Source organism: Mauremys mutica, chromosome 8 (genome assembly GCF_020497125.1).
Source record: "Mauremys mutica isolate MM-2020 ecotype Southern chromosome 8, ASM2049712v1, whole genome shotgun sequence".
Lineage (NCBI taxonomy): Eukaryota > Metazoa > Chordata > Testudines > Geoemydidae > Mauremys > Mauremys mutica.
The window spans coordinates 18,168,560-18,193,875 of NC_059079.1; the positions used below are offsets into that span (position 1 = coordinate 18,168,560).

The following is a 25,316-nucleotide window of genomic DNA, read 5'->3' on the forward strand; positions in this document are numbered from 1 at the left end:
TCACAGTCACTTATCACTGTCCTAGTCAGGTGGTTGGTAATATATCCCTACTGCTATATTCTTATTATTAGAACATGATTATCTTTTAGTATACGTGCAGGGATCATCTTTTTGTTCTGTGTTCGTACATCACCTGTTACAGTGGGGTCTTGATCTGTTGATGCTCTAGTATTACAAATAATAATCTGCATTTTAGATATTTAGAGCATGGGGACGGTGGTTTGAAATGAGAAATTTAACTTTGAAACTTTCTCAGTGGGAGTATAAAGCTGACATTTCAGGCAATATATTGTATTGAAGGGCTGTATTTACACATGTGGCTTCAGTCAGCAGAGCTCTGTATGCTGTAATAAACCTAGAAATGCTCTATTTAAACTGAAAAAGGAGAGGAAGTTACTGGCTCCTTCCAGGGATCTGTCCTTGGAGGTGGAGTTTGGGGACTCTTGGAGATTAGACCAGCCAGTTCCTTACAGATGTATTAATCAGTTATGTGGTTTTGTAAGTCATTGGGGCTTGGGGGCGGGGAGGAGGAGGAGGGAGGAGGAGAAGAAGGTTCAGGCACTGGACTCTGGAGACCTGGATTCCAGGGACTCTGGAGACCTGGATTCAGTTCCTAGCTCTGCTACAGACTCCTTGTGTGATCTTGGCTAACTCACTTAATTACTGTGCTTCCGTTTTCCCCATCTGTAAAATGGAGTAATAAAGTTCCATTTCTCCAGTCATCGTCTGCTTAGCTTATAAACTCTTACTCCTACTATATATCTGTACAACACCTATCACAGTGGGGCCTCAGTCTCAGGTGTTACTGTAATGCAAATAATACAAATATTACAGAGATGGGGGAATCCCATAAATACCTCATAGGAGATCTTAGCACTTCAGGATTAGGTTTGTTCTGTGACAAGCTGTGATTCATCCCAACCTCTGTCAGGGGAAGGTTCAGTTACTGCAACAGTTTTCCCTGGGTTAACTTTGAAGATCACTATGGGAATATATTAATTTTTCCTCTTTAAAGAAAAATGCTTTCTCATGACTTAGGAGGGAGAGAATACTACTTGGCAAATTAACCTCATTTAAAGTGAACTTCCCTGAAAATGTATAAACTTCATTCCTGAAAAATGTGCTGCTTTTTAGAGCGAGACTAATCAATAAACGTAATTCAGAGGAGGCTGGGATGAAGACTTGGTAGAGAAGTCTATATAAAATACCTGGCACCCAGCACAATGTGGGTTCATTCCAAAGGTGGTAACCTTTGCTTTTCAGAAGGAATTTTATGAATGCCAGGGATAAGCTCTATCTGGTCGGGATGACTTTGCAATGTCCAGAGAGGAAGAGCAGTCCATTAGTGGCAAGGAAATCATCCTGACCATCCCTTCTCAGGTAATGGTGGCGATGGAATTTTAACAAGGGGCCTCCGGAACTTCACTAGACTATGAATCATCTTCAGCGTCTTCTAGGTCCCTGTATGTGCTCCAGGTACAAGCATGTGACCACGGCTTCAGTGTTGAGTGAAGGATGTACAGGTTTTGCATGTCTGACCTGGCCTATTTTTGAGAAATGGACTTAGACCCCAGTCCAGCAACTGCTTCTGTGGCGGCAGATTGCCACTGAAGTCAATGGGGATCTGTATAGAAAACTTCCCCTTGTGGTTAAGTAAATAAACATTGTTATGAACACCAGTTCATATTAGGAATTGCAGTGCTTTGAATCTGGGAGTGTCTCTCCCTAGCAACAAGTGCATTCTTGCCAAGCCCTTGGCTTAGTGCAGACCATGTGAACAGATAACAAAAAATGTGCATTCAGAAGGGTGTGATAAAAGTTCATGCCCACAAGTTGCCTATGCACAGGTTGCATAAGACATGTTTTTCCCTCTGATGTGTTTAGAGACCTTGGAAGCAGGAGAAAAGTGAACGACAGTGCAGTAATGGTGGCAATGTGCATTCATGACAGCTGGTGACCATTCCAGTACAGAAATGGATTGCCTTCAATTGTAAAAGTCACTCCTGGTCATCTCTCTGTATTTACACAGGCTCACCCTGTTACTACAACAGGCAAATAGCTGACTTCCCCATGCTATTTTAAATTTCTGTGTAGAAGGAGAAGTACCCCATTAATCTCAGTCCAGTGGCTCATCTTTGCAGTCCACTGAGTGAGCTTTTTGCCTTACAAAAAAAGAACAGGAGTACTTGTGGCACCTTAGAGACTAACAGATTTATTTGAGGATAAGCTTTCGTGGGCTACAGCCCACTTCATCAGATGCATAGAATGGAACATATAATAATAAGATGTATATGCATACAGAGAACATGAAAAGATGGGAAGTTGCCATACCAACTCTAAGAGGCTAATTGATTACGATGAGCTACCCCAGTGTTTCTTTAAAGACTACATTCTCACATGCCGGAATTGGACATCCATGTAGTCTTTTTAATGTTCCTTCGCAGCAATAATCTCAGTTCTAGGATATTTCTAGGGCCCAATCTTATTTTGTTTTTGTCAAGGTTTCCTCCCCCACTCTGAACTTTAGGGTACAGATGTGGGGACCTGCATGGACCCTTCTAAGCTTAATTCCTAGCTTAGATCTGGTAACACTGCCACCAGCCAGAATTCAGTGTCTTGCACACTTGCTGTCCCCCCCAAAACCTTCCCTGGGGAACACAGATCCAAACCCCTTGGATCTTAACACAAGGAGAAATTAACCATTTCCCCCCTCCTTTCCCCCACCAACTCCTGGTGAGTCCAGACCCAATTCCCTGGATCTTAAAACAAAGAAAAATCAATCAGGTTCTTAAAAAAGAAGGCTTTTAATTAAAGAAAAAGAAAGGTAAAAATCATCTCTGTAAAATCAGGATGGAAAATACTTTACAGGGTACTTAGATTTATATAGCCCAGAGAAAACCCCCTCTAGCCTCAGGTTCAAAGTTACAGCAAACAGAGGTAAAAATCCTTTTAGCAAAAAGAAGCATTTACAGGTTGAGAAAACAAACATAAGACTAACACGCCTTGCCTGTGCTACTTACAAGTTTGAAACATAAGACTGATACAGAAAGATTTGGAGAGCCTGGATTGATGTCTGGTCCCTCTCAGTCCTGAGAACGAACAACCCCCAAAACAAAGAGCACAAAACAAAGAACTCCCTCCACCAAGATTTGAAAGTATCTTGTCCCCCTATTGGTCCTGTGGTCTGGTGTCAGCCAGGTTTACTGAGCTTAACTATCTGTTTATGGCAGTTTTATTTATAGAAAGATCCCATTAGCAATCCTTGATCAACCTTTGATTTTAGCATTCCTGAAGGAAAGTTTCTGACCACTTTCTTCATTGAAGGTGTTGAACTAGTGGGCTTGTCTGGAGGGATAGCTCAGTGGTTTGAGCATTGGCCTGCTAAACCCAGGGTTGAGAGTTCAATCCTTGAGGGGGCCATTTAGGGATCTGGGGCAAAAATCTGTCTGGGGATTGGTCCTGCTTTGAGCAGAGGGTTAGACTTGATGACTTCCTGAGGTCCCTTCCAACTCTGATTGCTTTAGGATTTCTTTAAAGGTTCCTCCTGAGGGGCCGAATTATGAACCCTGATGTGGACCTGTGAAGAGTCTGCTTGCTTTGCTGTGCTGGCACAGGTGGGTAGGATAGCTGCTGCCAGAGTGGTGCTCCCCCTTCTGTATAAGTGGGTGGGGAGTTCACTGGAACCAGCTTGTATCAAGGTGGAAGTAGGGATCCCAGAGTTGCCATCTTTCCTATCCTACTCCCTGGGGTTGTAAAGCTGTGCACTGATTCTTCTTGGTCTGGGTTTTAACCTTACAATTGGTCCTAATTAACTAGTTTTTCTTTGGAGGGCTTTTGAGGCTTGCTTGCTTTGTTAATTTAAAAAATAATTAAAATTAGGGCTGTCAATTAATCCTAGTTAACTCAAGCAATTAACTCAAAACAAATAAACTAGATTTTAAAAAACTAGTGATTAATCACACTGTTAAACATTAATAGAATACCAATTTAAATGTATAACATACTTTTTGATTTTTTTTCATTTTCAAATATATTGCTTTCTATTACAACACAGAATATTAAGTGTTCAGTGCTCACTTCGTATTTATTTTTTATTACAAACATTTGCATTGTAAAAATAAACTAAAGAAATCGTATTTTCCAGTTCACCGTATTCAAGTACTGAGATGCAATCTCTTTATCATGAAAGTGCAGTTTACAAAGGTAGAATTACTATGCTTTATTTCTGAGTGCAGCTATGTGGGGGAAAAAAGGTAAAACTTTAGAGCCTGCAAGTCCACTCAGGCCTACTCATTGTTCAACCAATCGCTAAGACAAACTAGTTTGCTTAGATTTATGGGAGATAATGCTGCCCACTTATTTACAATGTCACCAGAAAGTCAGAACAGACGTTCGCATGTCACTGGTGTTGCAAGGTATTTACATGCGAGAGCTAAACATTCACATGCTGCTTCATGCTTCGATTGGTAAATTTTTATCTTTTTTACAGTGCAGGTATTTGTAATAAAAATAATATAACATGAGCACTGTACACTTTGTATTCTGTATTGTAATTGAAATCAATATATTTGAAAATGTAGAACATCCAAAATGTTGTAATAAATTTAAATTGGTATTCTTTTATTCCTTAACGGTGCAATTAAAATTGTGATTAATTGCAACTTTTTTTAATCTTACAGTTAAATGTGATTTTTTTTTTAAATATTTTGACAGCTCTTATAAAAATACACCATTTGTGCATAAATGAAATCCAAGAAAAAAAAACTCTGTTTTTTAAACTGGCGTTCATTTGTTTCATAAAGCTGATTTTTAAACAGTGGTTTCTGATAAATTATTAGTCACAAGCCAATTGATAAGAAACTTCCCTCTGACTAATAAACAGGGGGAATGCCCATTTTTAATGTGTAACCTCGAAAACACGCTGCTATCCTTTGGGGGTAAGAATATTGAGGCAAAATGAGTGAATTGCTTTACTCTGTGTACCAGACTTAGTGTTTTAGGTTTTCAATAATGCTTCAGCTAGTTAAGGGGAAAACACATTCTGTTCATGTGAATAAACTTTTTCGTAAAAGCTGCAGAAGACTAAAAGATGAAGAGACTTGGTAAAAAGACGGAAGGAAACAGTGGTGAAGCACTTCATTCATACCTTGGTGCTGTGGGGGGCGAGTGTGAATGTGAGACTGCCCTCTAGAGGTTGGCTGAAAGATAGGATACAGGACTTGCTGCTGCTACAACCATCAGCTAAACAAGTGTCATTCTCTGTCTCCCTCTTCTCTGTCCCCCCATTAGTTCTGAGTCCTGTGTAAATGGAATTGAAGGAGCAGAATTCTAGTCCTAGCACTGTTGGGAGATTTATAGATGGACTGACTGCAGCACATCGGTTTGTTCCAGCAGTTGATGAGAGCAACCTTCTCCATAATGAGCCCATTCCCCTGCAAGTGCAGGACATAGTTCCCAGTGGAGGTCTTACTGGACAGCATTAAATACATTTGAATTAGCCAAATGTGTCTTCATCCACCCAAGCCTGTGTATGCTACCCAAAGTAAATGATAAAAATAGATTGAGTATTGTATTCTCTGGTTAAAAATCTTTAACCTGTGCCCTGTTTCAGATCATAAGATGAAATGTGTTGCTCGTTGAGAGATTATTCTGTCTGTTTTAAATGTCAGGTTTTAAGCTCTCTAAGTGAATAGGATTTAAAAAATATGGAGCTCTTGAGATGATGGCACTTAATTCTCAGTAAGATTCAATCTGTGTTTGAGCTCATGTGTAGTTGGTTTTGGGGCGTAGTATTTTGCCACAATTAGGAAAATGAAGTTTCTGGAGAACCTCTGTTCCTGAGTTGGTGGAATCTGGTGGAGATGATTTGTGGTTTCAGAGGCAGCTGTTTGCAGATGAATTAATTCTGCAGCCCGTCCGTGACAGAGAACTGTGTGGTATACGCGTTCTCCTACCCAGTAAAAGGTAAAAACGTCATAGTTCCAAACTCCTGCAGGGACACAGTGTTGCAACTCCAGGCTGGTAAGGGCACCTCCTTTAAAAGGAACACTTGAATTGTGATAGTTACACTAGTACTGAAGTCAAGGGATAGCTTTCCACCTCGCGTGTACTTCACACCATTTAAAAAAAACTAGTTAAGGACCTTTGAGCATGGTTATTGTACGCACTTGTCTCACTGGAAAATTTACAAGTGAGTTGATCAAAAGTTGGTAGACGTTCCAGAAAATGTTAGCTTAAGGTGGCAACTGTTGCTTAGGCAGTTCAAGCCCATGAAATATGGGTTAGAAGGAGATGCACTTTTATTCTAACTGTGAAATTCTTGTTACAAGAAGTGATACAATATTAAGAACTGTAAAAAGTATAACTGCTAGCACCCTGTGACTTAAGGGATATTATTCACATGGGGAACTGAACCAGAGAAATTAGGTGACTAGGCCAAGGCTGCACAGGAAGTCTGTAGCAGAGCTAGAGTTAAACTTAAACATTTTGGGGTCCCACTCTGGTGCCTTAACCACCCTCTATTCCATCTGAGTCTGACATTCCTATGAGGCTTTGATACTTAGTTGAAAAAACAGCATTCCCCACTGAAGCAGAAAATGTTGTACTCAAATTTGCAATGACAACAGTAATAAAAAGTTCTTGTTATAGATCTAATTATATGTAGGTGATGGCTGTTTGAGTGACTTTGGCTATTGCAAGACTGTTTTAAGATTTAATTATCCTAACTGCATTGAGTTTTGCACTGGTACAACAACGGACTTTGAAAATGAGCACTGGATTTTAAAAAAATTAAGCCAATTCTTGAGATTTCTGAAGCGTATAACAGTAAGTTTGCAAAAGTATTTAAAATTATTAATTCCTGGGTGTGTATATATTCAAACAGAGAAGAAATACACATTCCAAGTTCAAGCTCTTGCTCTAGAAAAACTTGGCTAGAAAGCAATGTTCTGTATTCAGTAACAATAACAAAATGCTTTGTGCAAAAGCTCAAGCGTGGGTTCAGGTTTTTGATGAACCGTGTTTAACTTTGTTAGTGTTTTGTGTGCAGACTTTGTGAGAATTCCTGTCTCTGAAGTCCTATGTAAGGGATGGTGCACATTTTTTATACCACTTTAACCCTTAATTTTTTTGGGGGTAGGGGGGGAAGAGAATAGGAGTAGAGAAACTCTCAGACAGGTTTAACCCTACTAAAATTACCAGCACTGTTCAGAATGTCTGTGCAGTGTTCCAGTACTCTAATTATTTTTCACACTCATGGGAGCCTCTGCTATCATCCCTGTAGTACTCTGTTGAAAATCCATTCTCTGAGGGATTGCGATGGTTATGCATAAACTTGTGCCTATAGAAAAAGGTTTAAATTCATAGTCTACTTGCACAGCTCCTAGAACAGGGGTCGGCAACCTGCGGCTCCCGGCTCGCCCGGGGAAGCACCCTGGCGGGCCGGCCCGGTTTGTTTATCCGTCGCGTCGGCAACTTCGGCCGATCGCGGCTCCCACTGGCCGCGGTTCACGGTCCCAGGCCAATGCGGGAGGCAGGAAGCGGCGCAAGCCGAGGGATGTTCTGGCCGCGGCTTCCTGCCTCCCGCATTGGCCTGGGACCGCTAACCGCGGCCAGTGGGAGCCGCGATCGGCCGAAGTTGCCGACGCGGCGGATAAACAAACCGGGCCGGCCCGCCAGGGTGCTTCCCCGGGCGAGCCGGGAGCTGCAGGTTGCCGACCCCTGGGTTAGCCGAAGCACCACCACAATATAAATGTTTAACAGTAACTTTTAAATATCGCTACCTGTGTTGTTAATAATATAACATTAAAACAGAGTTTTAAAAATTAGTCTTATTTTTGGCTTATTAGTCTGATTTCACTGAGCCTTGATGACTCAACAGAATCATTTAACTTATGGCCATTTTTGTTTTCTGGTTCTTACAATAATGTATGCTGCAGATGCAGTGGGAAGGGTACTCTTCCTTCAGAAAAAAACTCTTTCAGGGAGGGAGTCATTTGTAAAATAAAATAAATATGTAATATTTAAGTTTTTGGGGTCAATGTTGGCAGAGTGTCCCTCTTAAAATTCTGCATATACATCCAGCATTGCAAAAATTAGAACAAATGCACTTCTGTGTTCTGCTGTCCCTAATCAAGAATTTATACAGTATCCTTTCACCCAATCAATTGAAGAAAAGGCTGCCAACAATCACTTGGGATTTTCCTGGCCGCTTTTGCGCCTCAAGGCAGCCTCACTCTTTTATTCCCTAGCCTACAACTTCACAGCTGGCAAATTAGGTTTTCCCACAGCACTGTTAAATGTCCCTGGACACCAATAACAAGGAAGTGTTCCCAACAAAGCTAATGAACAAAAAGGAGGCTAGGGAGGGGTTTCTGGATTAGTGTTATCAAGGAGAAATTTTAAGGTGTGGTGTGTGGTGTTTTTCAATTAAAAACAAAACAAAAAAACCCATGTTTTGTTTTTTAATAGAAGTTGGTGTCTTGGCAAAGCAGTATTTAGAGCGAGGCCTTTTGGTACCGGATCATGTCATCACCAGTGTCATGATGATGGAGCTGGAGAAAAAGCAGTCTCAGCATTGGCTACTTGATGGTAAGTAAACTGCAATAATCTTGTTTCCCTTGGCTCTGGTAGCTCATTGTGGATTGAAAATCCTAGTCCACTTCAGCTTCTTTGAAGCCTATTTCTTTGAATAAGACATTACTTTCCCAGGAACGATTTCACTGGAAAAACAAATAAAACCAAGCACAGCTTTTCAATATTTTTAGCAGCTAGGGAGGGGTGAAGGAGAAAGCAAAAACGCTTCTGAGTGCTTTTAAGGACAGAGCTGGTCTCCTCTTAAAGACTCATGCTTCTGAAAATGAAACTCCGATCCTACTTGCAAGAGATCACAGGTACTGAGAAAGGATTTTCTTAATTTAAGCAAGAGGTCAGAAGCTCCACTCAACAGACTGTCACTCTGATGGGAGGGGTTTTACATCACCATCATGGTAGTCGTACAGTATGGAACAGGGCCTAGTATAATGCGTCGTAGAGCAAACTGCTACTGAGCATGTCTGCAGTCACCATTCGCCCTGCCGCTCCCTCCTCCCCTGTGGGTTCGTTGTGTCCTTAACAGTCAGGTCTCTGTTGCCCAGTATCAGCAGTTTTCAAACTATGGGCTGTGGCCACCAGAAATACTGTGAACCTTGCGTGGCTCAGTGTCACAGTTCTCTTAGCTCATGGGGAGAGAGAAGTCACTGCTGGTGACCCTCTGTGCAGAGGAAGAGCGGAGGGGTGAAAGGAAGATGTACAAGCCCCTAGCTTGTTCCCCCTCCTTTCCACTCCTGTGAGGAGCAGTGCGCATATGTCAGGCCAGTCTCCCCTGGGAAGGTGTGTCAGAATCCTTGACTTAAACCAGCTTTATGCAGCAGACAATCTCTCTCATGCTGCCGTTCCAAATCATGACATGAAGCAACTGGTGCATGGGAGTGACTGGACACAAGCCAAGATAAATCACTTGTTGTTTCTTGTTCGGAGACTTGTGACGTATCAACCATGCATCATGTATGCTAATCAGAAGCCTTAAAAACACTTTGAACACAATTAGCTTTGTTTTTTTTATAGCCATCTTGGTTGTAAAGATGAATTTTTGTTCCTGCAAATAATTCAGCCCCCAATTTTACATCCAGAATCAATTGTGGGAGCACTCAAGTAGCAGGATGTCTAAATGTGACAAAATTGGAGCCCAGATAGAGGCCTTTTGTAAATATCAGGCCTGAAATATGAATTGTTTTATCAGAGTGAGTGTAGTTTTAAAATCTGTGGTGCCCCTAGTCTCCACTGTTGCTTGCATTTAGTCTTTCATATGTTGAACTAAATATTTGATTTTACGTACTAGTAGAGCAGTGGGCTTGAGTGTAAGTGGATGTGAGGGGGTAAAATGAACATCTTTTGCAAAAGTTCCATTTCTTTCAATGAAACGTAGAAGAAACATTTCTGAGCATCTGTAATTAACTTAAAGGTAAAAATTGGCTAATGGAGAGGCATTCAGACACCATGGTAATGAGCACGATATAAGCAACCACTTGTTCATTTACATTCTAATTAGCTGTTTGTTTATAAATGCATATGCTGGAGATTGGGGCCCACGCTAGAACTGAACTCTGTTCAGAGCATTCCTTGGACGACCTTTTCTGGTGGGCATAACCATTCACGCCTTCTGGTAGTTCCTTAATCTGGGAATCCCAGAATTTGGCCATCATTAAACTAGAACTCGGACCTACGCCTCATTAATACAAGGGCGTTGCACGTTTATCATTTCTGTACTGAAATGTTGCTGTTCATGGAAAAGCACATAAAGCATTGCCAGAACTCTTTGGGTTTTGATGCATTCCTGTCTCTCCAAATAAAGCAGCCAGTGTTGGCCCGTGTTGCCATGAGGTGACTGGAATGGTTTGTGGTACTTGTGTAAATGATCATCTTGCTTCCTTATGAAGGACACCAACGCTCTGAACTGCAGGCTCTTGTTTCTCTTGCAGTGGCTTTGATTGACACTTAGAGAATTTATGGACCCAGACAAGGCTGCCGTACAAACATAAATTCAACTTTTTAAAATGCATATTTCTGAGTCTCTTCTAGCTGCCTTTAGTGTCTTTCCTCTGCTACTACATTGCCTCTGCTGCTTCCTTGTGCTCCTTCTCTGCTTGCATTAGCTGCACCACAGAGAGATTGACTTCAATCTCAAATTCTGGTGCTGATGCTCCAGGCACTGAAATCCTGCTGGGTTGCTGGTGCAAACAAGTGACTGGAGGACAGATATGAGCGTGATCAAATCCATAAGAATACCTGGATGGCTAGATCAGGCAACGCTGCTGCAACGGAGGTACAAAACTGTCCTATTGCCAGGTCCAGGCAGGAAAGAATGGGGGATGTATGTCTCCAGTATCCCATGTTGCCTCTGGCGTGGGGGATGCTAGAAAGTCTTGAGGCCCCTTAACAAAATCCCTATGTTCCCATTCTCTCCTTCTGCCTTTGTTGCTTTTTCACTTCCTCCATTAAAACAAACACACACACTCTCTCTCTCTCTCTCCCCACCTGGGTGTCACCCACTTGCACAAGTCAGAAAAGAGAGCATTTAAAAGTCCGCTGTTCCCTGGAGGAGTCAATACATTGCCAAGTGCACAGGTCTCCCTGGGGTTTTAACTACCAGTATAGCTTTCCAGGGAAGTGGGGACCAAGAGCAGTCATGCCATTGGTATGAGTATTGTGCTCACAAGGAGACTCCTCCTGAATGATGGAATTCAGGCAGTAAGCTTTACGAAGACTGCAGTACACTGCGCAGCATATAGCTAGCCTGTGGAACCCCTCGCCACAGGAACTAGTGGAGGCAAAATAATGAGAATAATTAAAGGGCTTAAACATATACATGAATTAATATAACTGAGGCACCTCAGCCTATGACATCATAAAGGTGTTCAAGCAGCAGGGCTGAGATCCTTGCTTCCCTCCCTTTCGTGCCTGTCCTTGGCACAAGTGTATTTTAGGGAGTGGACTCTTCTTGCCCTGTACCATAAGGTCACTGTACTCTAGGTAATCTGTCGTACTGGTGTTCTAGAATCGTCGCCGCTCCTGGCTTTAAATACAGGTGTGGCGAGTAAGGGTGTGCACACTATTTATTTTGGTGTAGCCTAGGGTACTTCTGGACTTCTGACTTTGCCACAATGCAACGTTTTGGCTTCCCTAGTCTGTGCTGTTGTGACGGACCAAACAGCTGACTTGACTCTTAGGCTTAGGATGACCAGACAGCAAATCGGGACAGGGGTTGGGGAAAATAGAGCCTATATAAGAAAAATACCCAAAAATCGGAACTCTCCCTATAAAATTGGGACATCTGGTCACCTTAGTTAGGCTCAAAATGCCATCCTGGAGCAAATCACAAAACCAGACTTTCTTTTGGACTGTTTTCATTGGTTCTGATGCTGCAAAACAGCCCTTAAGGTCTGAATGACCTTGGCCCTGGGATTTAATGTGCCCAGTCCCTGTCTCTCTGCCTCCCACAAAAAGAAAGGCGCTAGCGATGAAAACGTGCTCTACAAAGCAGAAAAAATAGCTGGCGTTGGAGCAGGTGCCGGGAGCTGTTCTCCAAACAAAGTGAATTGTAGTAAAGGTGCACTATTTCGTGTGTGTTTATTCAATAAAAACTGACTGGAGTAAATGTCACTCTGTACCTGGAGAATGCAAACTCCAGCATGACATGTAGCTGTGCAAATTTGTTGCAGATCTGAGGTGCCCAGGGAGATAAATATTTATAATTGGTTTTTACTGGAGCATATCATTACTGCTGGGTGGTGAGAGTAGCAGGCTTTAGCATTCCCTCTGGCTGGGAGGGATAGCGTAGAGAATTCCCTCTGAGCGTGAGCAGAGAGGGATACAGAGTATTCCTTTGGGTTACTGGCAGAGACGCAAGATGAGGAGCAGCTGACTTCTTGTACATGTGGGAAGGCTTCTAGATGTGATGCATCCAGGTTCGGGTGTCCCTGGCTGACCTCTCTGTAAATGTCGGGAATAGTGGAGGTTATAATCTCAAATCATCTAGTGCTTGGTAACTGCTGGTGCACGGTACATAACTGTTTTTGGGATTTTTTTTGGAGGTACTTAGACTCTTGCTGTGCCATGGGGCAGTGAGAGGAACAGGAGTACTTGTGGCACCTTAGAGACTAACAAATTAATTTGAGCATAAGCTTTTGTGGTGGTACTGAGCTTGGAGAAAACAATAAGAAATTGTCCCTCTGTGAGCAGGTGGGTGAAAGCCTGGCCTGGAATGACTGGGCTTATTGACACCAACATTGGAGGTAATTTTGCATTATACACAGTTTGCCCTCGCTAGATACCATTATACTGGACACTTGATTATTCAAAGCAAAATATGGCACCCCATGCTGCTCATCCTAAACTGCTTGAGAAGCCCCATCTGCCCTTCCGAAATGTTTTCTCACTGTTGGTGTCTGATATCACAAAGGAGGGGGCAGGGTATCTTTTGTAAGAATATGGGATGGGAGTAGGGATTTCAGGGAGTTGGTGATGGCTGTAGAAACCATCTCACTACAGTATCCTCCACACCCCTTGTGCAAAACTAAGCAGCATGTATATTTTAAACACTTAATTAAACCCTGAAGTATGGGATCTGACGGCTTCTCAACATGCTTCCTGGATTTCTTTTTCAGTTAAAGATTCATTTCATAATTCCAGCCTTGTTTTTCCCACAGCCACAGTATCATCCATTCCATCTTGCTCTGGGCAAAGTCTCACACTCATACACCTGTTAGTGCTTGGAGAATCTCTTCCTTTTTTTCCCCCTTCAGAATGATGGTGGCAAATTTACTCAGTAATTTGGGTGAGAATCACTGTAGCAGTTGGTGAGTCATATAGAAAAAGCAGTTTACTGTGTATAATGCATGCTTTGCACAGCACCTCTGTACTAAATCCTATATTACTTACTAACCCATAGGCAGTTACAAGGGTGTGTAACGGGGGCATGCTCCATCCCTGTCCTCTGATACCCCAGGGTATGTGTGTGCTACAGTTACACTCCTGTGGCTGGTCCATGTCAGCTGACTCTGGCTCGGGGTTGTTTAATTGCAGGGTAGATGTTCAGGGTTGGCCCAGGGGGTCCCAGAGCTCGAGCTGTAGCCCAACCATGAACATTTACCCTGCAATTAAACAACCCCTTAGCCCAAGTCAGCTGACGTGGGCCAGCAACAGGTGTCTAATTGCAGTGTCGACGTATCCCCAGACACCTCGTAGGCTGTCTAGTAAGTGGCAAATGTGTGTGATTTATTTACACTGCTGTCACCAACACCAATACAGTCTCATGCAGCAAAGTATTTACAGTGCTTCTCTACCTTTTAGCTCTTTCTCGCTGGACCAGAGAGGAACAGAGGCCTCCCTTAGCTGAGATCTCTGGGCTCATCTAGCCCAGGTCCTCTTCCCCCAGTAACTCCTTCCTGTGTCTCCTTATGACCCTCAGCTGATGGACTAATGGTCTCATTCAGCCTGATCAGCCTGTTAGCTTGCACATCCCCAAGCAGCCTCCTCTAGGGGACCTGATTGATGCCCAAGTGATCAGAATGCTGGCTCCGGTCAGCTTCCAGTACTCATCACAGGATGGGATTTACAATCTACTTTGAGGGAGAGTGAATTAGCAGTATATCCTTAACTGTTGTATTAAATCCCATATCTCTACTTGCCACTAATACATTACATATGCTATCAAGTGAACTGTTTTGTATAGAACTCGGCTGCTACAGGGACTCTCCCCTTTGCCCCCGCACCTCTTCCCGACCCCCAAACCCGTGCATGTTTACATGTGCTTTTGGATTTTGTATCTTCCTATGACGGTGTCACTTCTGTAGATGGAAGAATGCATCTACACTGACAAGCAATACACTAGAAGCTAGGAAGACTTTTTTTTTTTATTCTCTGTGGCTTTTAGTTCTAGGAAATGTGAACTGCAACAAAATACATGACATGTGCCTCAGAATGTGTTGCTATGCACATTTCATACACCCTTACAATCAAGGTGGAATTATAACACAACCAGCCCTAAACTGCATCTTGCTCACCCCTTGATCCTGCATTCTTCCAGGAGTGGCAGGTCTTGGAAGTGCTTATACATGCATAATCCCAGCTAGAGTGGTCTGACTCAAAACCGTAGATCTGACTGCCCCTAAAACTTGGAAAATATCATCTCTAGGTCTTAACAATGCAATTTGGACCCATCTCTAATCACAGCATCACACGGCTAAGCAGATAATTGCTGCCTGTGGAACTTCTCTCTTAACACATACAGTTTAGCACAATCTGTTGCCATCATACTTGTGACAAGTTGCCCCCTTCAAGATGCCACCTGATGTGCTGAGATACCACTGAGACTCTCTGTTCTGCCAGCGTGGGCCCCCTTTAACCTCTCTTGCTGAGCCAGGCTCTTAAGCCTCCCCTAGCACACACGCAGGCAGGGCCACACCCTGCTGCAGAAAGACACAGACACTGAGCTCAGCTCTGGGAAGACTCAGCTTAAGGGACTTGCCCCAGCACTCAGGTGCCCTCCTCCCTTGGAGTGCAGACCCAAAGGTATATTGTCTTGCGCTGTACAGAAATCTATATAACATAAGCTCATAAATTCGCCCCCTCCCTCAATGTGAAGGAAGATATGCACAACTCTTCCTCTTTACCCCCCATTAGAAATTACAGAAACTGGGTTTAATAATAAACAAAACACATTTTACTAACTATAAAAAGGCAGATTAAGTGGTTAAAGGGGTAGCAAACAGGATAAAGCAGATGACTGAGCAAATAAAACGAAACACCCAAACTAAGCTTGATTCACTAAAGAAACAGGTTACAAAAATGTAATTTTTCATCCTAAATGTTGAGTTAGGCAGGATGCAGAGTTTCTGTAGCTCAGTGTTCTAGTTATTTCTTACAGACTGGACCCCTGTCTCAGTCTGGACTCGCCCCCTACCTTTCTGGTCTCTTTTGTCCATTCAGGTTCTTTCAGCAGTCCTTCTTGGGTAGGCCGTGGAGGGGAGAGTCCAGAATGCCTCCCCTCCCAGCCTTAAAGGCAGGAAGCCTTCTGTTTCCCAAACTTGACCTCCCCACCCCTGTCAGCGGAAAATTACTACAAGTCCAAGATTGTGTTTAGTACCAGGGAATCTGGTGGTACAGAGATTAGGAGACTTGGCCGAGATGTCACTGATGCAGTGTTGAGAATTGATCCCCGATCTGAGTCCCAGCATTCTAATCATTGTACTTCAGAGCTATTCGCAGGTAGTCAGTCAAGTCAACAGTTAAGAACTTGGGTACGCTGGGTGGTCATATGAAGCTTTAAAGGTGAACATACTTTGTATCGACTTGTATTCAACAATTAACAGTTACCGTGCATGCAACGAAGTGGACTAAGGCATGGAGTGTAAATTCTTGTGGTTTGTGTTAGTTTGTTTTAAGTGTACATCTGTTCAAAGGCTTGGATACTTATTGCTTTTGTTGTAACAGAGAACTGGTGTTTTTTCAACACCAGCGCTGATATTGTGAAACTGTTCTTCACTATCTAATAAATATTAGTATCCTTTGTTAATTCATGTGGTGTGGTTTTTTCCTCTCTCTCTTTCCCCTCCCCCCCCCCCCCCACCTCCCATTCAGGTTTTCCTAGGACACTGATGCAAGCTGAAGCACTTGACAGAATCTGTGAACTGGATCTAGTGATCAGTTTAAACATCCCATTCGAGACGCTAAAAGATCGTCTAAGCGCTCGTTGGATTCACCCAGCTAGTGGAAGAGTGTATAATATGGAGTTCAACCCACCTCATGTACATGTAAGAGCATTTACCACATTAAAGACCAATTTAGCTGGAGAAAATTTAAATCTACTTCTAGATCAGTGAAGATGTCTCTGCTCAAGAATGGCTTATTAGTCTTTTTAAAAATACTAGGGGGAGAAATCCTGTTCTACTCTAATAAGTACTGAATGCATGGGAGTTGAATTCTTCTTGCTAGATGAGTTTTAGAAAACTAGTTAGGTTTTTCATGCTCGGGGGGCCGTAAGAGGACAGCTGAAAGATTGTGTGCAAGGCTGTTTCCAATCAGACAAGATTTATTTAGGAAAATAAGATTTATGTTAATCATGGTGTAAGAAAATGTCCTACTATAATTACTGTGGTCCAGAATACCACAGTGTTTTATTGTGCAGTCACGGCACAAGTGATTATCCTGGGAGTTATGCAAGCTAGCACACAGATGCCATTGTTATCAAGGGAAAATACAAGGTGTTTTACAGTAACTGGTACTAGTGTCATAGATCAATGTTAATTATCCCTTTTCCTCAGATTTTTATCTGCTATATATATTGTAGTAAGTAAAGTGTCTCAGTGATATCATCTTACGTGAATGCAAGTTCTTTATAGCTGGCCAAATTCTCCGTTACACCCATGTAACCCCCATGGCTCACTGTGTGGCACTGGTTTAATCTGGCACAGTGTTCATGATGTATTGTTTGTCTTGTACACAGGGGATCGATGACATCACAGGTGAACCATTAATCCAACGGGAAGATGATAAACCTGATGCTGTTGCTGCTAGGCTAAGAAAATACAAAGATGCTGCAAAGCCAGTAATAGAATTATATAAGTGAGTTTGAATGCACACAAGTAATACAGACCGTGCCTGTAAAAATAAGTGCTAAGTTTTCATCTCCACAAGTCTGTTTTTGGCTTGCTCAGGGATATCTTGAGGTGGCCTCTCCCAAGTAAAATTGCGTATGTGTTAAGATTTTTGCCTGGCCATAATCATCAGCCATATTCTATACCTTTTGGGGCTGGATTCAGGGCCCCACTTGAGTGGCATATGGCAAGCGTAAAGAGCTGTAGTGGGCCAAAGAACTCTCCCAGGGCAGGAGCAGTGTAGGGGTGAGGACGGGAGCAGAAATGATGTACCTGTTGTGCTCGCTGCCATGGGGATTCTGGGCTGCAGAGCAGCCCTGGTGAAGCTGCCTTAAATTAGAACACACCCCAGGGCTGCTGTACCTTATGCCAAGGCCTGTTTCAAGCCCTTAGGCAGTGAGATTTGATTCCTTTGCCTTTCTTTCTCCTCTGCTGCCACTGGTTAGCTAGATTCTGTGCTCTCTCTCCTCTTTCTTTTCAGCCCAAAGCAGAGCCTTCCTTGGGTTCAGCTCAGGGGATGAGGCTAAATTTAATTATAGGGAGAGTCACCATTTCTCTGTTATGCTTAATCTGCTGCGTAAGAACAGTTGACTCTTTTCAGTGCACATAGTGTTGTGTTTAGAAAGTGGCTAACAGGTTTTGGGTGCAGCCTAAATGATAAAGAATACAAATGAGTACACATGTGTCTCTAAGAGAATAGAATTGTATGCATGGTTTTTAATCTAGATTTTTTTTTTTAAAGGAGTTTTCTGTCTAGTTCCCCCCCCCCCTTTTTTTTTTTGTGATCACCTCAGCTGTCAGCTTTAGATTGTGCTGGTGGAATCGCATGATTGAAATAGCTGTGTATCTGTAAGCAGATGTTTATGAGAGGAATTGTGATCTGTTGATTGGAGCACAGAGATGGAGCCATCTGTAAAATGGAAAGATCCCCACCTGTCTCTTAAGGATGCTGTGTGTTTGATTGAAGCTGGAAGATTTTAAAATTAACATTTCTGATTCTTTTAACTTCTTTAGGTAGAGCCTCTCAAAGCACTAGACAGTGAGAAAGAGAAAAGCTTAGAGACCCAACAAAACCAAACCTGTGCATAAAAGTGTAGCAGAAAATCAGTTTTAAGACTCCAGATAAATGGAGGTCAGTTACTTACTGGCAGCATGTTCCAGGCACAAAGACCACAACAGCTTTCTTCAAGAGTTAAAACAGACTCATGAATTATTTGTATTGTTGTAGTGCCGTGGAGGCCCAGTCATGGGCCGGGACGCCTTTGTGCTAGGGGCTGTACAAACACCACAAAGATGGTCCCTTGTCCCAAAGAGCTTACAATCTAAGTATAGGACGAGAGACAACAGATGGGTATGGTGTCAGCGTGCTAGGCAGTGTTCTCCGCACACCAGCTGCCTTCAAATGCAGTTTTATCTCATGAACAATGGGAGAAAGTGGAAAGGACTATCTCAACCCTCCATATTTATATGTGCACTAGCAAACCAGACATTGGTGTACGGCGTACTAAAAAAAGTCTCTCAAGAAGTTTGGAAGAACTTACCCCACTAAAATTTTGAATGTGACTCACCAGCTACAGCTTCCTTCCCTGTAATTTTTTTTCATTTTATTGTTCTGTACCAGTAAACATGTGGAGCCTGATGTAATAGGGCTAATCACACGAGTAAGATTATTCATATGCTTAAATATTTGTAGGACTGGCTCTTAAGAGAACGTGGTCGTGTTCTTGCCTATGCTGTGATTATTTTGGGGCATGGTTTGTAGTAGTTGCCGTGCCTTGCTTTCAGCTTTGTGCTAACGATCTAGTGATTGAGACTGAACGTTTGAAAGCAATGCAGCATTCGGTAACGTTTTAAAAGTTGAAATAGTCATATGGAATGAAAGGGACATGAAGTACAAGGGACTGACGCCCTAAGTCACCCAGGACCTTAAGCGTGTGAGTAGCCCCACTGAAGCTTGTAAAACATGTAAAGTGAAGCGCTGTGTTAAGTCTGAGACTAAGGCTTTTACCTTGCAATTGTTCTTCTGATGATACATCCATTGTAATGAGCTAGGAAATATACTGCAATGAGCAAAGCTGCACTGCAGAGGGACAGACTGGATAAGTCTCTTGTCTATAAAATGTAGCACACCCCGTCCCAGATCCTAGGTACATCCTTGGGCAGGTAGCCCAAACTGCCACCCTTCCCACTGCAGCCGCACTGCTATTTGTAGCACATGTACATCTACCTGAGCTGGGAATTACACCTCCCCGCTGCAATGTAGACATACCCTAAGTCGTGAAGAATCAATGAGTAGATTAGATGAACATTAAGCATAATCGGCGTTTTGTTTCTACTGGCAATTACACAGCGCTTACCAAAAATTTGACCCGAAACTTGACCTGCAATCTAGAATGGTTGAGAGCTACATTCATTTTTGTTGGTTATGCTCCTTTGCATGTGAAGGCAAAGGCTCATAGACACTGCATAGTCCTAATGTGTTCCAGAATTTTCAATCCATTATACTGATTTCTAATCTTAATTATATTTTTCAGGAGCAGAGGTGTCCTACACTCATTTTCTGGGACAGAGACCAACAAAATCTGGCCTTATGTTTACACTCTGGTTTCCAGCAAGATCCGGCCTGTCAGTTCCAAAGAAGCTGATTAACCATCTTATGTAGAGGATCAAGAATTTAATATGGTTGTTCAGTTTGTTTCTCTGTGCCGTATTGGTGCTGTGCCCAGTTAGAGGATAGTACAATGTCTAGAACAACTTCTTGGGTTTACTGGAGTTCTGGAAATGCAGTTACAGCCAGCGTCAGGGTGGAAAAGAACTTTCTGTAAAAGGTGAAGTCTGCTGGAATAAATTTTAGTTTTCATGCTATAAAGTATTGCTGATGTGATCCAGGAACCCTAATCAATGATGCAGACTTAGAGATACTCTTTGTCAAAAGCGACAAAGAGTCCCGCGGCACCTTGTAGACTAACGGACGTATTGGAGCATAAGCTTTCGTGGGTGAATACCCACTTCGTCAGATTCTCAAACTTCACATGCGTCTGACGAAGTGGATATTCACCCATGAAAGCTTATGCTCCAATACGTCTGTTAGTCTATAAGGTGCCACGGGACTCTTAGTCTGGATCTGTAAAAAGCGACAAACACGGCTACCCCTCTATACTCTTTGTCAAGTCTCTCTAACCTGTCATGGTTCCCTCCCACCTACTCCCAAATCCATGTACATATGCAACGTACTGCTCCATCGCTCCACAACACCCTTTTTCTTTTCTCTGAGAAATAAAAACCCTACATGCAGACTTTGACCTCATGGGGAATCAGTGAGTAACGTGGAAAATATTTACACTGAGAAGCTCAAATGTGAAGACAACACTTCCAGTATTAATAAACATAGAAAAAGAAAAAATCCTGGGGGTTAAATATATACTTGTGCTGTCCTCCAAAAAAAAAAAAAATGCTGCTATATGATCTAGTTTTCACTAAGTGGTATGATATATGCCAACCAATAGACCAGGAAACTGAGTAGGCCTAAGTTTGTCCATGAGAAATGAGTTGCACTAGTTTGTGCTTCAGTTGTTTATAACTTTAACACTACAAGAGATGGGCATAGCGTATTAGTTTGTCCCAAAGATTTATTCTAATGTGTCTCTTCTTTTTTGTAATTTCTCTGGAAAAAGTTCATTGTATCTATTCTGCCCTATAACTGAGGTTCTTTCTTTTCTCAGTATACAGGGGCTGTTCTGGGGAGAAATACCCTTAGCAAGGGATTACTTTTTCACATAATAGTGGAACACTTTAGGGTCTGGTCTTTCAGGTCTTACACAGACACAATTCTCATTGACATCTGTGAGAGTTATGCACATGTGTTGGATGGCAAGAGTGGCAACCAATTGGTGGTATTTAAGCACTTTGTGAATCCAAAAGCAAATTGTTTATTCTTGTACATTCCTTGATAGTCAGGCAAAACTGACTCTGTTACTTTCTGTACGCATTTGTTATTGTAGCTGTGTTGGTCTCAGGAGATTAGAGAGACAAGGTGGGGGAGGTAATATCTTTTATTGAAAGTTGGTCCACTAAAAGATAATGCTTCATCTGCCACCTTGTCTCTGTTACTTTATGCTCAGTCTAGTCTTGTGCTTGAGGTTAAGTTCAGTTAAGCATGCAGCTAATCTAAAAACACTGCTCAGCTTCTTGCCAGAAACCTTTCCAAGCACTGAATAAAAACACTGCATTTTTCTAGAGGTGTCTCGATTTTTATATAGGCTTTTTTCTCTGTTCAGATTTTTAGTTTCTGGTTACAGCTAATGGAATGGGAAAGCTTTACTGTATTTTTTTTTGTCCTCTGTAGACATTAATTTCCAGTTTACAGCTACAGCTGCAGTGATCTGAAACATTTTGAACTACTAGTGATTCTTTTTTTAATTTGTGGGAGGAAATATTCCTGGATTGACAATATTACATGTGAATGAATTGTTGTGAACAAACACCTTTAAGGTGTATGCAATCTCTTCCTCCGTTTCCTTTGTTCCTATTTTCATGTGTTGAGTCATGAAGCTAGGTGTACTGGTGTCTTTTCTAAACTGGGATTACTGTAAGTTTGTTTGACTTGATCTTTAATACTTACAGTACCTAATTAACAGGGGGTGTGATTTACCTCGTAAAGCCATGTCTCCTCAAGTTGCCTTATTTTATAAGCTATTTAAGAAAAAACAAGATGTGTATTTTTGAGAAATAAGAAGCTGAATTTTACAGAATAGCCTTTAGAGAACTCTTTACCAAGCTGTTTCAGTCGCATAGCTTGCTACAGTCCACATTATTATCAGTAACCAACTAGAAGAGCTACCTCCATATTACAAGAGACCAGTGGTTTTCAAACTTTTTTTTTTTTGCAGCCCATTTCAAAATTGCTGAGGGTCTCGGGGACCACTTAATGAACTTTCCAAATGTTGCTCGTACCGTTAGCTAACTATTGTAAAGCGCTTTGGATAAAAGCACTACATAAAAAACCCCTTAATAATAATTTAACGTTTTTATTCTACAAATAAAAGCACACAGCTCATATTTTAATATCAGTCTTACCTTTCTAATGTGATGGATTTGCCCTCTCTCTCCCACCACAGCAGCCACAGAGCTGAGGCTGGGAAGGAGGAGGGTATCTCCTCCGTCACAGCAGCCACAGAGCTGAGGCTGGGAAGGAGGGCTGTCTCCCCCTGGCAGCCACAGCTCTGGAGCTGGGGAAAGTCGCCTCTTTGACCATTGCAGCCCCAAATTCCTCCCCACTCCCTCTTCTCACAGTTTTGAGAACCTCTGCAATAGACAATTTGATTAATTACAACAGTAAACAAGCAGGGCAAGCGCCTGCTGCTGAAATGTCATAGTTCCTGCTTTTTGCTCGTGAAAATACACTCCTGAAGAGTGGCTCTAAATCTGTAGGGGGAGGATTCTTAGGTGGAACTTCCTTTGGCTTTCTGAGGCCTGGGGAGATTTGTTTGAGTAGAACTTAATTTTTTTTTTTTTAAAGCACCAAAAGAATTGTCATCCTACATTAATGCTTTTCCCAGCCAGGAAGATGCTAATGTTTGTCTTCACATTCTTTTGTGATGGGAAGACAGCGGGTTATCGATATGTTTGCACCCTCCCTTCTTTCATACCACTCACGTTACATTGACCCAGTAGTGCACTAGATTTCCATCAGCCTTATTCGGGATTCCATTTTCTTCCCTATAAATCGTGGCCCCCTCCTGCCCCTGGCAGTAGAAGGCACACTCTGGCAGTCCCAGAGTATTGCAACCAATTGGCCGTTGTCATCACTAGCCCATCAGACAGGCAGGCATCCTGTGACTATTTGCATCTTAGCCATGATGAGGCTGAGCAGTATTGCACAGTACGTTCTCTCACTGAGGACTGTGACTGTTGCATTCACACTAATATAACTAGGAAGTTGGACCCTATTTTGATTATAGAACCACTATGAAATGTGGTGAGGTCAATGCCTTCCTAGCTGGAATGCATGGCTTTGGACTGGGATCAGACAGCTTTCTAAATGTCATTACTGTCCCTTTCTAAGTGAGACAAAGCAGAATTGGTATTTGCACTGCTGTGGTATGAAAAGGCTGAGTGGAAAAACCCCAATGGCCTGAACCGATCTCTCCACTAGTGTATGGGGCAGGGTTTTGAGGTGTGTGGAGGGAACAGCCTAGAGGACATGAAGAGGTGTGTGCAACCCTTCCTGGGAACCCATGTTGTTCACCAGGGTGTGTATCAATCCATAAGGTTTTGGGGGCAGGGCCAAGAATGGGAGACGTAGCACCAGTTATGGATCTGTCGGGTTGGGAGGCCTGCTTCTATCCATTCTCCCCTAGTTGCCTTCTACTGAGGGTAATGATATAAAGGAGGCACTGAGGTGTTCTAAGGCCTGTTGTCAATTGGAGACTTCCCACTGACTTGAATGGAGCAGAATTGAATTACAGTGCTAACAAGGTTCTCTTGTGTGGGAGGACAGGGAGCAGCCGCAGAGCATGCGGGAGATCTGTGCTAACTTTATGGATGAGGAGATCCTAAAAGAGATCTACCATCCATGTAGTTAAAACATACTTGTAATGATTGGTTCTTTCCACTAGCAGGTCTGTACTCGAAACAAAAGAAATGGCTCAAACTCATAATATATGTTAGCAACAAAAGGGGTTATTTGAAAGTAAAACTGCTGCTTGAAGAAACAAATGAGGCTCCTGGAAAACCTCTTCTTTCACAAAGGGGTTAGGTAAAGGTATTTAAATTATTTAAAAACATGCTAATATAGGGACAGTGGGAGTTGCTTGTGTGCTCTGACCTTGAATGCTGGTGTGCTCCACTCACTGCATGGGACAGATCACTGCTGGATTTCTAGCCATTTTAGGAATCGCATATGCTGTAGTAGTCACTGTTTGTTGCCACGAGTGTCCATTCTGTGGGATGAGGATTGCCAGAAGGGAAGGGGCTGGGGCAGGAGTCGTCTGAGCACTCGCATTCCCACATGCTACTGAGAAGTGTGATGGAGGGAATGCCGAGTCTGGGAGATGTCTGGATGGAGCCCTTGAAAAGTGACTGCTCTAGGGGGTGGCAAAAAGAATAAATGTGACGCCTAACTAAAAATTCCTAATATCTAAAATATATGGGATTAAATTGATCAAAGTTGCTAAACTGCTGCAACTGTGGAGTAGGAGGAAAACACTTACTGGTGGAAAGATAAGTGTGTGGGAAGTGATGCATTTGAGAATATTTTCTGTTTGCCAATAGGTGTTAAACTCCTGCTGGAAATGCTGTGTAATCTGCATTTTAAGCAAGCATCCAAATCCAGGGTCTCATTTCCCTACCTTTACCGTCCTGCCCTCCAGTGCCGTTCAGAGGGATATATTTGAACAGTGTCATTTGGGGCTTTCCTTTGTATCCATTATTTTTATTTGCTTTTTGTCTCTGTATTGAACGCATTAAATGTTTTAAGCGTCTTCCTTGAGACCATTCTCCTTATCGTTATCCAAACCTACGAAAGAGCAAATGCTGCTATTTCCATTGTTTTTCAGGCTGTTGTATTTCATAAGACCAGAGGCTCTTTTGGGCATCCCATGCTGCATCTTAGGGAAATTATTCTTCTAGTTATGCAAGATGAATGGTTTAGAACAACATTTGGACATGCTAGAGTCACAACAATTCCTAGATGGATGGAGAACTGCACCATCAACTGTAGCTAGAACACCTTTCACTGTATTATGCCTCTCTCTCTGTCCATTAGTAGCCTCTGCCTTTTTTACATGCATGTATAATATTTCATATCGGGCTTTATAAACATTAATCCTCAGGCAGTGCGTGCTACCCCTATTTTGCAGATGGAGGTATGTGACTTACCAGAGATCACTTGCTGACTCTGAGAATGGGGCTGTAATCCTGTGCACAGTGCATTGGACTACGTGTGTGTAACATTCTGCTGAAGAAGTTACAGAACTACCTGTTGGAGACATGTCCATGCCCTGTACCCACACAGTAGCTGCAAACGCCATTCTTGGTTGCCTTTCTGCTGCAACTTTTTTTTTTGTTTTTTGTTTTTTTTAATTGTTAGGTTTCCCTTAAAGTTACCATATTTAGAAGATGATT

General features: G+C 42.4%; 1 protein-coding gene across 3 annotated transcripts in view; it reads left to right on the top strand.

Moving 5' to 3' along the window:
• AK4 (adenylate kinase 4) overlaps positions 1–22,308 on the top strand; it is a 41,713-nt gene extending 19,405 nt beyond the window's left edge. For all 3 annotated transcript variants that reach the window (XM_045028221.1, XM_045028222.1, XM_045028224.1), the window contains exons 3-6: positions 8,470–8,589; positions 16,177–16,349; positions 17,042–17,160; positions 19,727–22,308. In XM_045028221.1, coding sequence (XP_044884156.1) covers positions 8,470–8,589; positions 16,177–16,349; positions 17,042–17,160; positions 19,727–19,841 — 527 coding nt within the window. In that variant the 3' untranslated portion in view covers positions 19,842–22,308. The remainder of the gene's footprint in view (positions 1–8,469; positions 8,590–16,176; positions 16,350–17,041; positions 17,161–19,726) is intronic.
• The last annotated feature ends 3,008 nt before the right edge of the window (positions 22,309–25,316 follow it).